Source organism: Anser anser, assembly GCF_964211835.1.
Source record: "Anser anser genome assembly, chromosome: 1".
Lineage (NCBI taxonomy): Eukaryota > Metazoa > Chordata > Aves > Anseriformes > Anatidae > Anser > Anser anser.
In genome coordinates this window covers 16,154,725-16,172,214 of record NC_139720.1, presented here as the reverse complement: position 1 = coordinate 16,172,214, position 17,490 = coordinate 16,154,725, and the positions used below count along the sequence as shown (strand labels likewise).

At 41.5% G+C, this 17,490-nt stretch overlaps 1 protein-coding gene across 2 annotated transcripts in view; it reads right to left on the bottom strand.

The window, feature by feature from the left end:
- ABCD2 (ATP binding cassette subfamily D member 2) overlaps positions 1-16,243 on the bottom strand; it is a 49,044-nt gene extending 32,801 nt beyond the window's left edge. Inside the window, exons 1-6 of one of the 2 annotated variants that reach the window (XM_083847858.1) lie at positions 14,802-16,243; positions 13,252-13,432; positions 9,882-10,003; positions 6,946-7,114; positions 3,504-3,598; positions 1,997-2,142 (exon numbers count right to left, since the gene is read on the bottom strand). In XM_083847858.1, coding sequence (XP_083703984.1) covers positions 1,997-2,142; positions 3,504-3,598; positions 6,946-7,114; positions 9,882-10,003; positions 13,252-13,432; positions 14,802-15,944 — 1,856 coding nt within the window. In that variant the 5' untranslated portion in view covers positions 15,945-16,243. The remainder of the gene's footprint in view (positions 1-1,996; positions 2,143-3,503; positions 3,599-6,945; positions 7,115-9,881; positions 10,004-13,251; positions 13,433-14,801) is intronic. The other variant, XM_083847857.1, reaches the window with a different exon arrangement.
- Positions 16,244-17,490: the final 1,247 nt, after the last annotated feature.

Below are 17,490 nucleotides of genomic sequence, written 5' to 3'. Positions count from 1 at the left end.
ACTCTTTCCCTGATCCCATACAGATGTTGTAAGATAAAGTCTTTGAGGATAGGATATCTTTGGGATAGGAAAGACAATATGAAAAATAAGCACTCTATACGAAGTTCAGAGTTTGATGAACTGAAATAGAACAAAAAAAGAAAAACTGAATAAGGACTTACAAAGTAACTAAGGCAGAGTCTCTGCAAAACTAGTTTTACTTAATAATATATTGATACTTTTGTTTTCAGAATCTACATCATATTAAGGAAAAATACTGTTTTCCACAAACATTCTATCGTCTTTAATTTTATTTTTATTTTTTAATTTTATTTTTTAATTTAATTTTATCGTCTATCTAAAATTACTGCTAATTATTACATAGAGCTGCTTCACACTACGCATTTTGAAGGTAACAGAATAAAAAAGATCATGTCCCAAATGCCTTATAACTATTAATTGAAGAGAATAAAAATAAGCAGTCCTGTTTTGTAAGCACCTTATAGACACTAATGTGCTTAATTAACCTGTTAGTTTTATATACCATCTTATTTATATCTCCCTTATAACTGCAAGCTCAGAATGGCAGATACCCAGTAATTATCAACTTAAAACATGCAAGTAACTTTCTCAGACAAACGTATGATGAAATATGCCATGCAGTATCTTTCTACACACATTTTACTGCTTGTTAACCATGATTTACATACACCACTGTAACTCAAAGGAGGAGACATCTGTGCAGGTATAAACCTGAGACAAAAAATAAGAATTAAACTGCAAAACACTTAACAACTTGCCATAAACCCAGAATGCTGTGGTTCTTGCAAAGGTGTTAATGAAAGGCTGTACTTCTTGAAGACACAGATGTAGAAATCTACGGCTTTAGAGTTAACATGAGGGGAGCCATAAAATAATGGTACTGAAGTAGGAACCTCACATACTTCACCTTCCAACTCCATGTCTCTATTTCATAATCAAGTCGTCTTGATTTTCTGCTAGGAAGACTGTGTGTAGGTAGGTAAAAATATACGTATAATTTACTTTTGTTGTCTAACTTGCAAATCAAATTTCTTTTCTAGGCAGTAGCACTCAAATAACGTAATGCTTTCCAGGAGAGTCTAGAACATTATGTGATGTACTACGATTTCAAAATTTTCTCTGTGTAGAACTTTTATGACAGGGGCTGACAGTAAATTATACATAAATTTGAAAAAGTTATAGATAAGTTGTCTGCATTACCTTCAACTGAAGCAAAGAAAATCTATTCATCAGTTAATGTTTTCCATTCAGCTTAATAACTTGTACTTTTTAAACAAGACTACAAACTGTGCCATGAATACTTCTTTCGCCCTTGGGAAGAAATGAACTACAGAAAGCAATCAAAGATTCTCAGTGTTTGATTTTGCTTTCACAAAACAACCTAGTTAGAAGTCTCTGAGGAGATATTCAAGATCAACTGCATTAAATTATGTTCTGAGAGTCCAATAGCATATCAGAGCACAAACAAAGCATAAAAAAGCTGTTTCCCTTTACTGAAATGAACCCACATTATGAAAAAGGCAATTTGCTGTTAATATCGGATTGGATTCTTGTCTTGCAGTGTAAAAGCTGAAGAGCTGAAGTTTTTACCATTATTTTGAACAATTCAAAATACGGGAACCAAAACACTCTCACTTGGTTTAATCTTTGGTTTTAAAATGAAATCAGAATTACGACCTATTAAGTCTATTTCAAATTTGTTTCAGATTCTAGTCAGTTCCCTTGATCCCAATCATAAAGGACTCTTTCGCCATCAGGGAAGCGTAGTGTCCATCACATTTGAGCTACCCCTTGTCAATGACTAAAGATTTGAATAACCAACAAAAAGCAATCTCTTCTTTTAGCTCTCTCAGTACAGCTGAGGTGGTGCTCACCACCTTGTAACTGGGCTCTAGATATCACAGATGGAAAATAAGAGAAGCAGGGTCAAAATGCATGTAACCAGAAAAGGTATCACCTTGAGCAAAACACATACCTTTGTGGTATATAAAACATGTGCTGCGGTGGGGGTTTGTAGAGAACTCCTTCATACACAGGCCACAAACCGCTTAGAATTCTGAAAAGCGAACTCTTTCCACAGCCATTAGGACCAGTGATTAAAAGATTCATGCCCTCCTCGACCTACAATAATAACGAAAATGAAAATATGTTACTGTGCAGTAGATATGACACAAGGTGCTCTAAGAACCCTAGAGGGAGATATGCAAGCATTTATATCAAATTATCAACCCTTTTCATTAATCACCTGCACATTTTTTTATGCAAACATTCTGGAAACAGTGGAATTAGGTATAATAATGAAAATAACTTCTATAATGTCCGAGTGTTCCTATATGGTATGCTAATTATATCAAAAGATCAATACATCGCAGTCAGAATCAATTATTCTAATGCGGATCAGGCCCAAAGTTATTGATGGCATACAGAGCAGTACTATGCCCATCGGTAATAATAATTTAAGCTATGTGAGCCAGATCAAATGATTTGGAAAAATTACTTCATGTTGTCCTTTCCTACTTAATTACCAGTGTTATTTTGGGTGCAATACACTTGGTTTTATTCATTTAAATATTAACATGCGTACATAGGAGTATATATATATGCATAATTACAATGTCAATGTTTTATATAAATATACTGACTGTTACATTATAATTTTTGTTGGTTTTGTCTGCGGAGACAAATAAATAGACCTGTCTCCTTGACTGTAATGTTGTAATTTTACAAATTTGAAATTCCTACACTGGAGCCATAGGAAGCCTTGCTATAAGTAGGACCCTGTCCTTCTAGTTGCTAATGCCTGTACTGCATAGAGGTGACAAGAGGAACACTTTGCTTTAGCTAAATTAAAGGACCTGCTGGAATTATTCAAGTTAGCGTTCCGGTAATTTCAACTATTTTTAAAAATAGTAACATCTGCACTGGTACATCAGGATATGCATGGGAGTAATTCAGTGAAGGTCAACAATTAAAATCGCAAGCATCTACCGAGTGGTATCTGTAAAAGATTTTTAAAAACAATCCAAGTTTTCACTGAGTAAAGACTCCACTTTTACCGAGTAAAGGCTTGTGAACTATACTGTCAACTATTAGTACTGCTCTTTGTGATCATCAGCTAAAACTAACTACATACTAAGTTTTTTTCACTGTTGCTGTGAACACAGACCTTAAAAGGAGCCCATGTGAATAAAGCATCCCAATTTCACCGAGATTAAGTAAAACGGATGCAGACTCTCATATATGCCCTTGAAAATCCCAGGTCTCCTTTTTCAGATGGAAACAGCACCAGAAATCCTCTCTTCTCTTTCTTTGAGCAGGATAAACTACACATGTCTGCCTCTGTCGAGCTACTATGCCTACCTTTCTGGACTTCCCCTTTTATCCATATGCTCCTCCAAGTACTTAACATAAGGTACATGAATTCTGTGTTGTTTATGTTAATGGGATGGCAACAATCAGAAGATTCTTGCATATCATCTTACTTTGAAGTTTAGTCTGGAAACCACCACATCGCCATTCGGAGTAATAATTGGAACATTTTCACAAATAATTCCATGTTCAACATCAATAACTTTTCCTAGAAAAAAAAAAAGAAAGAAAACACCAACGTTTAATTTTTTGGAAACCTCCCATTAAGCAGTATCTTGCAGCCTTTGTGCACAGCTGAGAAGTATAAATTGGTGAGTTTCAACTTGAATAAAAAATCTGGGTAATGTATCTTAGGTGGTCAGAAAGACACAGTCAGTATTAGCCAAAAGTGTGTAACGGATCCAAAATTTCATTATAAATATAATGCACAGTATGCATTAGAAATATATAATGCACTACAAAGAGACATTTATTCACATCCTACCTGTATTTGTTGTATTTTGTTTTAAATAGGTGGTCGTTATCAATCAGTAAGAAAGTTCAAGGATAGCCTTGGACACAGGCAGTCTAGTCCACCTTCTGTTGGAGATTTCACTGGAAAATGGAATCTCCTTTTGCTACCCGCTCTGAAACTGTAAGCCCAGTTCAGCCTCCCCCAGAAACAAGAGCAAAGGATAAAATATTTAGTGGCTCGCTTCTATCTCTTTTTGAAGCCACAGACAGTGTAAAAGTCTGAGAAGTATTTGTGGAAACCTCTATAATATTATTTCACTCCAATAGCTATATTTACTATCTGGGTTAGTGGCAAATGTAAATATACAATGCCCATCAGACATTTGGATGTATATAACACATGGACTTGGAAACAAACTCTTCTGGGAATAATTAAAAAAGAAATCAACTCTACCTTCTTGGTTGCCTGCAGATGGATTTGCCTAACAAAACCCAACAGCTGGGTTCCAAGACAAGTACCAGAAATTATCTTTATGCACCAGATGCAAAGAAAAAAGAATCCCCCTCTGTATTAGAAGGCTGCACATTTTAAAACTTAGACTAATCTGAATAAAGAAAAATGGAATTAAAGAAAAGTTGAGTTTATTATAAAGGGATCTGGTAGTATTTCCTTCAGGTAACTTGAAGTTTTACATTTTCCTTTAGGAGGCTCTTTGTTCAAGTTCTTCAAACTTTGTCAAACTATAACAAACTGGGCAAAAATTTATGTGTCATGTATCAGCCCAAGTGTTCTTTTTTTTTTCCTAAAGTAAGTTATATTTAAAACAGTTCTGCGGTGTTCAACATGAAATTACGGAAAACAAAAGTGTTTTGCTGTCAAAAAAAAAAATTGCAGCTTTATCATAGCAGGCTCTACTGCCTTCAGACTCCTCAAAAGCACCTGGTATGCAAATGAGAGATCAACCACATCACAGATTTTGACAGATTTGGCCAAGACATACTTTAGTAAAAGAGGGCCATACCAGTCACTCAGCATGCATACACCCACTGGAGTTAGCATTCATCTGCCTATATGAAGGATAATTTTCTGTGGAGACAATCTCAAGCAAATTCTGCAAAATTCACGCATATTTTTGAAGCACTTGGGTACAGGAGAGAAATTGTAAATAAAAAAAAAGCTATGATACAAAATAGTAAGCCAAGTAAATATTAAGAAAACTTAATTCTCATTTCCCAAGTTCAGAGTGTTTGACTGCAGGCTTAGCATGCCTTTAAAGCTTGTTGGACATAATCAGAAATACAACTTGCCAGTACTTCTGCAAGATGTACACAATTATATTTCAACTTTAAAATTCCAAATTGTTATATACACAACAGATATAGCGATATTACTGCCTGTTAAAATATTCTAATGTTTTTCCTATTTTCACGCTGGTCGTATGGATAATAGTGAACGCAAGGCACACAGCACAAGCATTATTTAGGGACATAAGTTTACTTTGGATGATTTAAAAAGAGTACGTGTTGAAAAAGCCTTTGGAGAAGCTGAATATTACATTTTTTCTTTTCTAACAATGGAGACATACACGTTGTGAGCACGTGTTCTTTCATCCTCATATAAATCCACTGTGCAGGGATTTCTGAAGTATCAAGACTGAAAGACAGGAGGAAAACCAGTATACAATGGAACCTGTCATAAAAATAATATGGAACCTGTGGCCTAGATTCATCTGGCCTAAATTCCGTCTAAGTCCTTGCGTCCTAATGTTTTGTATTGGCTAGCTGCCTCTGAAAGCCTGCAAGCACTCGGTAGCAAACACTAGTCACCACGACTTAGGAGGAATTCAAGTCAGATGAAATGTGCCTCTGTGGAGGAATCAAACCTCAGGAAAAGGCTGTAGAAAAAAAAGGAGCAGCCTATTACTGTACTAAACCAAAAGGGAACACAAACAGCATTCTGTCACACCCAAACGTATTTGTTTTTAAAATGCGTACTTATCTAAAATAGCCTCAAAACGACTTTGTTGTTCCCAATGAACTAAAACCCTTTTTTTCTATAAGATGTCATTTCTTTTAGTGCCGGCCAAAGATTGCCAAGATTTACAAGATTAAGACATCAGCTGTTTCCACAGCTATCTATTCTGCTGCATCAGACTGTCTGTTTTGAAGAACCTTCTCAGAGGACCGTTGAGAAATTCGTGCTGAAGGGCAATGCTGTTGAAATTGTAAAAAAAAATATTTCATAGAGAGCATTCTGGTGCCTTCAACTCAACTGATATTTTGGTTTTCAGAGGCCAGAAGGTGGGAAGCAGGCTTTCCAACACTAAAGAAGAGATGGGGAGCAGAAGGGGGCTGTTGGGAAAATTAGGAAAAGTTGCAAAATCTGTATGATGTACCTCAGAGAAAAAAGGAGAGAGATGGTACATAATGGAACATAATAAGAAAGGGATGTACACAGAAAATGCTTCAGGGAGGGTGCAGATAGAAAAACAGTGGCACCAAAAGGATACAGGACAGAGACAGGAAGAGCTGTAAGGAGGAAGTGCATGTTGATCAGATCATTTGGGAGATGGGGGCAATGGTAAAGTTGCCAGCCCATTTCCAGTTGACAATTCCCACTAAATGATGAAAAAATGAGCAAAGGCTGATAGTAGCTGAAAACAAATTCTTATTTTTGTCAAAAACTACTGAACCAATCTATGTCTCCCTCCTACCCCAAACAAAGCCACCAAAAAATGTCCTGTTTGAGGATGAAAATGTTACAGTCTCAGTTTTCTGGGGAAAAAAATGTCAGAGGAAAGCAGGCACTGCCCATGTAAAGATACTAATACCACCACCACAACCACCATCACTAATAGTATAGTTGAAATACCTTTTTCACTGAAAGTTTTCACAGAATATACTTGATCAATCTTTGTGAAAATGTTTTAGAAAAGCACTAAATAAGCACAGGGTTACAAAACAGCAGGAAGATAAAATGGAAGGCAACATGGTCTCTGGAGGCTGACTTGCTGCAGAAACAAAACCTCTGTTCAACTACTGCCCCGTTGCACCAGCCAGGAATTCCCCCCCGAGGAATATATAAAAATGTGACTTAATTACCCTTGATTTCTAAGGGCCCATTGATGTGTAATTCTGTTTTATCTCCATTCTTACTGTTGTTTTCAGACTCTTGAATAACGGCAGTTCTTTTGTAGATGCCTCTCTTCACCTCGTCGAAAACAGCAAACATGTTGTAGACACGGGCAGTGTATCCTGCTAACTCAGTAACCTGCAAAACAGTAAATGCCTCATTTCAGTTACACGACACAAATTCAAACAATTAGATGCTTAGCCAAAGACTCACGAAAACCATTTCCAGCCATTCTAAGTCACTGCTTCTCAGATGTTATTGTGGAAGGATCAATGATGCATCTTTCGTCACCTATCAATTTTCCTCTGTTGAGATTCTGTGCTAACCCAAATGCCACCCACAGCTCCTACCAGCCAGCAAACAGACAGTTTGAGGGGGACGGATTTCAGCCAGTGTAATTCACTATAGCTCTAGTAAACGAGGAGGTTGCAGGGACTGCTCTTTTCCACTGATCAGTACAGTCTTCAGCCTGTGGAGGACAGCTACGTTAGATAGCTGAGAATAGCCTATCATACAAAAGAAAAAAAAAATCTGCATTTCCCAGGAAAATAAAGACCAACAGCAGTGAGAAAAATATACACCCATAATTATTCATTTCCCTGTGTTCCCTAAGCCTCCCGAGAAAGGTGTGCTTTTCCTGTGTAAAACAGGTAGCACCAGGGCACATGCTAATGTAAAATACGGTACAGAAAAGAAACGACTCTCCTATCAACTGCATGCCAGAGCACCAGAGCTAAATCTGAGACCCTGGTTTACAACTGGGAATTTTTAAAATGGTGAGGTCTCTTACAGGGCTTTCTCATTTTTAAAATCCTTTTATCTATGTTACCACCTGGTGAATACAGAAAGAACAGATCTCCGGTCCTGGTGGTTTCCTATTCACAGGCACTGACACGCCAAGAACTCCCAAAGAACTGCCTCCATCTGCCGGCAGCAAAAAATTGAACCTGGGCATCTTATTACATAGGTATGATTAGATGATTTTAAAAAGACAGGTTTTTATACTAAATGCAGAGAACAAGATAGGAAGAGCAAGATACAATCCTGTGCAAACTTCACTGTTTGTGCAAGATTCAGAAGTGAGTACTAGGCAGGGCCATCACTCCACTGCAAGTTAACTAGCTACAGCATCTCAAAAAACTCAGTTTCAAGAGAGTAATCAGCCACTGTTTCAACTCCATCAGTTGGACACTGTCTTGCCCTGTTGGTAATTGCATTTACAGCTGGGAAAAGTACTGGGCTAACAGCGCCTGAGGCTGTAGGAGCTGTAACATCGTTCTCCACACTGGAGTCCTTCTAGCAAATTCAGTGGTAACCCTTCTAGCAAATAGCAGCGACGCTTGATGGAGAAAATCCTGCACATGATGAATGAAATGTGCACCAACAGCACCCCACAAGAAACAGAACTTGTATTAAGTTTCTAAACCATGACTCTACAAACTCACTTTGTCAAAACACGAAGTACTACCAAAACTATTGAGCTGCAAGCAAAAGTTGAGCCAACCTCACCTGCAAACTGAGCAACATTCACTGGAAGAAGGCTGCTGTGGTGGATCAAGTGGGCAAGAACTGGAGCTTCACTACCACTTTAAGTGGAATGAAGCATACTATCATTTTTTGGAAACTGCCTGAATTTCTGCAGTATTTCTTGAAGAAAAGTACAAATGTAAAATTAAGATGGAGGTTCTAAGAAGTGATCTTTGATCACATACTGCCTGGATTAAAATTTCACCACGTGATAAAACAAATGAGTTTGTTCAGCTGTTGCTACTACTTTGCAAGGATTTTTGTTTCCAAAAAATGAAACCACAATGTTTGTAAGTCCCCATGTACATTATATAAATGACTAAATTATGGAAAATAGAGTAGAATAACATCAGTGCATAATAGGTTATCTGGCAGTCTCACAAGAGCAGAGGTCAAGAAGGAAAACAGCTAAAGCAGCATAGGTCAAAATCACAGTCCATTAGAGAAGAACACTTTGTGAAAAAAAAAGACAGGCTCTGGCTTTGTCAGAGACTGTATTTGAAGGCGCCAAACTACCTCTCCTCTCCCAATTTAAAAAGCTGTAGCTATTAATGGCTGGATTCCAAGTAATGGAATCCATAGCCTTTGATTAGCTGCCCAGCTAATGCATGTCTCCTCCCATAAAAGGGGTCCCCACCAAAAGGATGAGCAAAAACTAGCTAAACAAACACAGAACCAAATGTAGAAGAAAATGTTGAGGAGAATAACAGAGCTTTTCCTCTGCTTAACAGTCTGCACCTAGAGAAATCCCCCAGAGAGAACACAGGTGAAAGTCCAACTTGACTAGAATTGGGGTGAGGTCCTGAAACCTCTCTGATCCTCCAGATGAACATCCTGTATTTCTGGGCTACCTGCAGTCCTAAGGTGGACTTTTTTCCTGCTAAAATTTCTCTACTTTGCAAAATTATTTACAATTTAACAGGTTCAGAAAATACTAAAAATGGCTCTAGGGTTTAGGCGGCCAGAAAATAAGCATTCCATTCCTTTTGCATTTCATGTACTTTTCTACATGCGAGTCCCAATACACTGCCCACTGGGAGGAGGACAACCTGAATACAGGTCTGTGCTCCAAACAGAGGGGGAATCTGAACCCTTATCACTCAGATTCCAGGAACTTCTACTGTACTCTGATGACACCTGAAGACAGGTACAACAAATTACATTTATGTGTTGCATCACACTGGCAGCTGTGCACTTTTGACTCTTGGAGGAGTTAAATCTAAAGACCAAACTCTAGTCATTTCAAAGATCTCCATGGATTTAGCTGCAGTAGAATTTTCCTTAAAAATAACATCTCTATTTTTTAACTTTACATTAGATGTAAATCCTGTTTTACTTTTATTTCCTTTCTGGTTCGCATTTGACTGATGTACGATACCTCTTTGTATGAAGACATGATCCTTTCAATAGCATCTGCCGCAGAAATCAGCAGGTTTCGTGACGTAGTAAAAGTTTCTGTTCTTTCACTAACCACTGCCTGTTTCTGGCCATCTTCAATCTCTAAAAGTAAAAAATAAAAAAAATGTTAGATATTCTTCTGAAAATTATCTCTACCAAATAAATTATGATTAAAATGTGAGCCACTATAAAGCAGCTTTCAAATTAAGAAAAAATTAACTCTACAACAACTACCCTTTGGAAAGATCTGGTGAATGCAATTAGCATAGACAGCTTGGGAACAATAAGTGGGAATATAAGGAATTCATCTTCTTATGCAATACCTCCTATTCTTTTATACTGTTTCTCTACCTTGATAATTTCCTTTTAATACATAATTACGCAACTGAAATTTTTCAGAATATGAAAAAGTGAAACCTAATTTGAAACAGATTTCTGATAGAACGTTTACTGGTTTTGCAATTATTTGTTTTCAGCCTTGTTTTACTCACTTAAAATGAAACATTCATATCGATGCAAACTTGGCAACATTTCTGTAAGAATGCAGCAAGTTATTTGATTATTAAAGGCATGCGTTTAAATAAAGTATTCTTCTCTAACAACACAGCTTCTCTGTTTATCTGACCAAAGAACAAGAGTATAGCAAACAGTATTTTTTTTTCTTGGTAACTGCCTCATTTCACCGACAAGATCAGGTTGTAGAAATCTACTGTCCAGACATCTACATGCAGTGTCAAAGCCAGATGTATGTATCTTTCTGTCCTCATTAGGTACTTCAATCTAACTGTGGTTTGTTTGTTGTTTTTTTTTATTTTATTCACACATTCAAAAAGATATCCCTACAAAATTACATCTAAATCACTGAAATAGGCTATATATCATTTAGGGAAAACTTTATAAACTTCTCATTTAATAAATTTGTTCATATACACTATATATTCCTTTTTCTGTCCTCAGATGGTCTTGTAACTTTTTAGTAAGTGAGACACGTGTTCCTATTTTCTAGATTAAATTATACAGCACCAGTACACCATCAACTAGTTGCATGTAATCTAGCCACCTGGAATGCAATGAGAGGTATGTTTTTATTAAAAAAGACAGGAAACCGCTTGCAATGAAAGGAGGTATTACAAAACTCTTGCTCATGTAGTTCTCACTTCTTTGGAACATCATTGTCACTCCAAGAAGAGTAACCTTCAGTTAATTCATTACTATAAACTAAACTGAAATTTGTTTCTTCCTTCTCAGAGAACCAAATTTAACTGGTCTTGTTTGGAGTATAGCCCATGCAGGGTACATAGAACTATCAAAAGTATGTCATTTAGGAACCGCCCATGTCTTAACTACACTAATGCAGTATTCCTCTTGAATGAATTTTTTTTAATCTGCTTCCAGCACCCAGGCTAGCTCATTTCCCAATAGTTTGGAGATCTCGACAAACCGCTGCATCAGTCATTTCAGGCATAATTCTGGGGGTATTTGAAAAATTAAAACTACACAGAATTTATGAGCATTTTGCTGTTCTGAAACACGGTCTCTAATATTACATGCCTAACCCACCAAGATTGCTTTTCTCTAACTTTTTTCCCCAGACATTTTTCATACAGCTTGCCTCCTGTGTTTAAAGTGAGACACTGTAACAGGGCAGAGAGGTTATATATACCTGAAATCTCAGGTCTGATCATGATACTGGTTTTTTGATACCAATTCTAAAGTAATGAATGTCCTAAAGTAATGAATCCAGCCCATCTAGTCCTTCAGATTTGAACCAACTTGCTTCTGACCTGCTGAGACATGAAGCACTGTTTTACCAGCTAGATCAATGTTCGTTCAAAGTTCAAGTCTGCTCTATTATTTGAATAGCTGTTATACTTCTAGCCGATCTTGACAGTGTTGATTTGTCATTATTAATAATGTGTTTATGAAGCATCATTATGATATGCCTCTGGGCTCGATAATAAGTTCTGTGCTTTAACATTTTGTGTTGCTGGTAGCAAATATTCTGCTGCTTTACAACATGAGCTATCTCCTTGTCTTTTTTTTTTCTCCCACATTTGAAAAGTATTTATCAAAAGAATATCCATGAGTAACAGGAATGTTATTTAGTTTAGCATGCACGCAAATCAATTATCACTCATTTGTTCCATACACTTTCACTGTGACTTAATCCCCGCAAAGGACATTCTTTTTCATTTTTCAATTCATGCTGTTAATACCAGCGAGATACTTACAATGTGTGGTCTTGACTGCACTCATTCTCATGCTAGCAGACAGACTCTTAAACTGATTAATCGCTTCTCTGTTGTGCTGAAAACCTTCACTAGTTGCATGACGTAAAATGCCTTGCTACGAATTAGTCTGTTGGGAATAGGACCTCCTGGTATTTCTGATGCCGTTACCCAGATGCCAGCCTTGGTCCTGATATAGTGCCCTCCTGAGCCATGTGACGGCCAGTGGCTCAGGCAGCTGAAAACCCAGCCACGTGCAAGCACAACTGCAAGCCAGCTAAATAACGTGAGGGCAGGTTGAACCAAGCTTGTCCAGTTGGACAGCCCTGATTTGGAATGTAATTACCAAGACCTACACTGAAAACAATCCATTCATTCCTGGTTAAACGTATCAAACATAGAATGCATCCTTCTGCTTACACTGTATCATCTACACTTAATGAATCCCAGAAAATTTGTAATATATCCTGTGGTTCGAGTTGTGCATAAGGAAACCTGTTGAAGCAAACTCCCTGACTCGTCTTTACCACTCCCTAATTGCCCTTTTTTTCTGCTCTCTTTTTCTTATACCATCTGCAATAACAAATGACTTGAGTCTTCTACCACTTCCTGGAAAGCTGTGACAGGATGTCAAAAATGATGCCATGCAAGCCTGAAATATCAACATCATCCCTCTTCCCTCAGTGAGTCAGGGGAAAATAGTGGTTCCTAACAGGCCAACATGTAATAGAATAACTAATTGTAATTACAGTATGGTTTGTGGGATGAGGAGATAAGCTCTCTAGGAATGTTAGTAAGTATCAGTTTGTAAAATAGCGGGAGATGTTGCAAGAATCAGCATGCCATCCCAACAAACTAGTGAACAGGACTGCAAGTGTCATTACAATCTCATGTCACACCAGCATCCTGAATTCATGCCGTTTATCGGGTCTATGTTTGAAGCTGTATCTTTTGCATTGCTCCTTCCTCAGCTGACTTCCTGTGCCTGAAAGTTATCCATGAGACATGGATCTGGTAATAAAGTCTGTGCACAGTAAATAAATCTGAACAACATTTAAGGAAAGGATAGTCTTTTGAGGAAGTATTGAAGAAACATTTGGAAATCAGTAAAAAAGCTATTACCGCCATCCGCAAATCCCGTTGCAGTGATGATGGGCACAGCGACCATAATCATACCACAGCTACTCCAGACATACTTCATCAGGAACTGCTCTATCATGATGTACCACAAGCGTTTGGATAAAATGAGATTCATTTGATCTGTCAAAGCCTTGTAGCTTTTTTGCAGTTGTTTCAGTTCTACCTACAGTTAAAAAAAATAAAAATAAATAAAACATTTATACAATGCAACAAACATGTATGTGCCACACAAGTACATTCACATATGTGCACAAACTAATCAATTATCCAGAGTTGTGGCTTTTAAATCTCATTTACTGTGTGGTACTTCATCTTCACAGTGCTGCACTCTCTCAGCAAAAGTACGCAGCTTTAGGGGAGTCAGCAGACCTGGTTCTTATTTACATCATTGTCCCTGGATGGCCCACTGGCAAGTTTTCAGTTCTTTTAAGATCTCTGATATATACAGGAACAACATACCAGGCAGTCACTATAGCTGATTCTAGCAATCAAAGTAAGATTGATTCTACACCCTTTTAATGAAGATGCAGCTGTAGAGTTTCACAGCAACTGAAACTTCTCAAATTGGAAAGCATTTGGGGATCAATTATCTCTGACTTGCAGGGCTCATCACTGAAATGCAATGCTTCTTGTTTTTGTGAGCGGTCTAGAGGAAGAGAGAATTATCCCAAGAGGTTTAACAAGTCAAAGACAGTTCCAAGTCAGTGTGACATAATGCGTTCTGTTCGAGCCAGTATACGTGGGAATAGAAGAAACTGTTTAATTTAGCTGCACTTCAGATGCTACTACAGGCAGCTTTAGAGCACAATTGCTTCTACCAAAACAAACCATTTGCATTATATAATCGCTGCTAGGACTGGAAGTGTTAGTAATACGTCAGGCTAGCTTCCAGTTTTCATTTTCTTATGCGATACCACTTGTTTTTCCAAATCACGTTTGAAAGCTCTTACAGCCAAGATTCACTTCTAATAAAATACTAAGAATTGCTTGGTAAGGTGGCTTTAAAACAAGCCACTGGTTTATGTAACTGCGACTGCTGAAGTACAGTACTTAAGCTATTTTAAGACTCTGATGACTATATCTTTGCTTAGCTATGTAAAAGAGTGTCAAAGGTTGTAGCGATCTCTACTATCATAGAGTTTTCCCCTCGACTTTCCGGTGTGGTTTGGTTTTGATTTTGGCAGCATTAAATCTGGTAGCTCATAAACAAAGAAGGAAAAAAAAAAAAGCCTGGAAGAGTTAAGCGGAATGCACTGGGTGGGAGAAAAACAATAACGACGATTAGCTTTCTAGAAAGGCATAGGGTACGGCTGCAAAACAGGAACACTGTCAGAGCATAAGGGAACTACGCTCTGCTCCCCCCAGACACTGCCTGTGAGATTGCATTTTCCTAGGAAACGGGAAGTGCTAGCTGTAAACAGGTTTAAATGTCAGAGGGACTCAAAGTGCTCGGAGAGGGCGGCAGGGGAAGTGCAGGTCAGCTCGGGCACTGCTGGAGCAAACCCAGCACCCTCAGATTCTGTCCTCCTTACCTTGTGCCCCCGGTAGAAAGCGATCTCTTCCACATTGGCAATGATGCGTGAGTGCATGAAGCGCAGGTAGCCCTTCTTGTGAGCCTCCTCAGCCACCAGCTTGCCGAACTTGGGCGAGCAGGCTTTGAGCACGCGGGCCGTGGCGTAGACGACGAGCCCAGCCAAGACCGTGGGCCCGATGGGGTTGGCGCCCCGGGACCGCGCCGTGCGGATGAGGGTGTAGGAGGTGAGCATGACATCCAGGATGGGCTTGGTGAGGTTGGAGTAGAGATGCGCCACCGACTGCGAGAACATCATGATGTCCTCGGTGAGGGACTGGTCGGGGTTGGCCAGCCTCCCGTCCATGCTGATCACCTTGTAGTAGGTCTGGTTGGTGAAGTAGGTCTCGTAGGCATGGTGCACCAGGCGCGTGCGGAAGGCGAGGGCCAGCTTGCACTCCAGGTACCGTATGGTGCTGTTCACGAAAGTGGCCGGGATGGCGATCATCAGCCATTTGATCAACTTGACCACGAAGCTCCTGGGCTCCTTCTCCACGATGCTCTTCACGATCTTCCCGTCGAGCGCTGCCACATAGATGGAGAGGAAGGTCCTGGAAACCAGCGCAACGGAGTGGAGGCACAGCAAGCCCAGCTCGGCGCTCACCAGCTTGGGGAAGAACAGCTTGCGGAGCTCCAGCAGCTGCCTGAAGAACTCCGCGTTCACCGCCGGGGGGGCTCTGCCCGGGCAGCCGGCGCCCCGCGGCTCCCCCCGGCCGGCATCTTGCTTGCCCGCCCCGCCGCCCGCCCGCCTCAGGCGCCGCCGGATGACGGGGTAGAGGAGCCGGAGCCCGTAGGCGGCGGCCACCAGGCACGCAGCCCTCTTGGCGGAGCTCGACCGGCTCCACTGCACCCTCCGGGCCGCCTCCTGCAGCATGCGGCTCATCCTTCCTCCCCCCCCTCCCCTTCCTCCTCCTCCGAGGCTCCGCCGGCAGAGCTTGCGGTTCACGCCCGGCGGCGCGGGTCCCCCCGGCGGTCCTTCATGGCTCTGCCGGTGGCCGGCTCCCCCCCTCGGCGGCAGCGGCCGACTGAGGGCTGCCTTCCCCCGGCCGCTGGGCTCCCGCAGCGGGCGGCCCGGCGCCTCGCAGCCCGCCCCGCCGCCCACCATTGGCTGCGCCGCGCTGGGCGGCCCCGGCAGCCACCCGGCGGCCCCGGCCGCAGCCGCTCGTCGCCGGGGCGGGGGGAAGCTGGGCCCCGGGGAGGGGAGAGGCTGAGCCCGAGGCCGCGCCGCCGAGCCCTTTCCTTCCGCCTGCCCTGCGGCGTGGCACCGCCTCCGGAGCGGGGAGAGGCGCTGAGGGGGGGGGCGGCGGGGCCTCCGCGGCCCGGAGCGCCGGGGAGGGGGAGCGGGAATGACAGAATCATCTAGGTTGGAAGAGACCTCCAAGATCACCGAGTCCAACCTCTGACCTAACACTAACAAGTCCTCCACTAAACCATATCACTAAGCTCTACATCTAAACGTCTTTTAAAGACCTCCAGGGATGGTGACTCAACCACTTCCCTGGGCAGCCTATTCCAATGCGTAACAGCCCTTTCAGTAAAGAAGTTCTTCCTAACATCCAACCTAAACCTCCCCTGGCACAACTTTAGCCCATTCCCCCTCGTCCTGTCACCAGGCACGTGGGAGAACAGACCAACCCCCACCTCTCTACAGCCTCCTTTAAGGTAACTGTAGAGAGCGATAAGGTCACCCCTGAGCCTCCTCTTCTCCAGGCTGAACAACCCCAGCTCCCTCAGCCGCTCCTTTTAAGACTTGTTCTCCAGACCCCTCACCAGCTTCGTTGCCCTTCTCTGGACTCGCTCGAGCACGTCCATGTCCTTCTTGTAGTGAGGGGCCCAAAACTGAACACAGTACTCGAGGTGCGGCCTCACCAGAGCTGAGTACAGGGGGAAGCACGCAGGCAGGGCTGTCAGTATCAGTATCGGAGGGAGCTCACCGGGCTGCGGGGGGCTCCCCGTTGCACCTTCCCTCGCCTCAGGGTTCAGGGAGAGCGGTGCCGGGCTGTGGCAGCGCTGGGAGATGGAACCACCCGCTCCCAGCCCCTTGGTGGGGTGCCTGGCCGCGGGAGCTGGCCACAGCCATGCCAAGGGGTTGGCAGTAAGGGCGGTTGTTTGTTGGTTTGCATTTCTCGCTCCCAAATTCGTTATCGCTGCTGCTTCACTTGTTTGGGTAAGGTATTGTGTCTGAAGTCACTGAGGGAAGAGCAGAGTCCTTAAAAATCGACTTTGTGTTCTTCACGCTTTAAAAATGAAGTGACTGCATCTACCGGTATATCACAAAGCATCATTTAAGATGTGTGAGACAAGCAGGTTCAGAAAATGTGCTCCACGCATTCAGAGGAGTCCTACCTTCCCCCAGGCATGCACAGTGAGGCCACATAACCTCGCTGTGACTCAGCGCACGCAGAGTTAAATTAAGTCTCATTACTGATATAAAACAGCCCTCTTCGGACAGAGTGCAATGATGATGTTTACATAGTAAGGCAAGCTTCGGGGTGAAGAAATAGTATCTTTGGTTTGAGAGAGACAGCTTTGCTTATTGTAACCTCCAGGTGCCATCCAAAACACCCAGCAAGCCAAGGCCAGCAAGACATGACCGTGTAACATCCATTGCTCACTTCTTCTGTGGGAGGCTGCCCAAATTGTGTCCACAG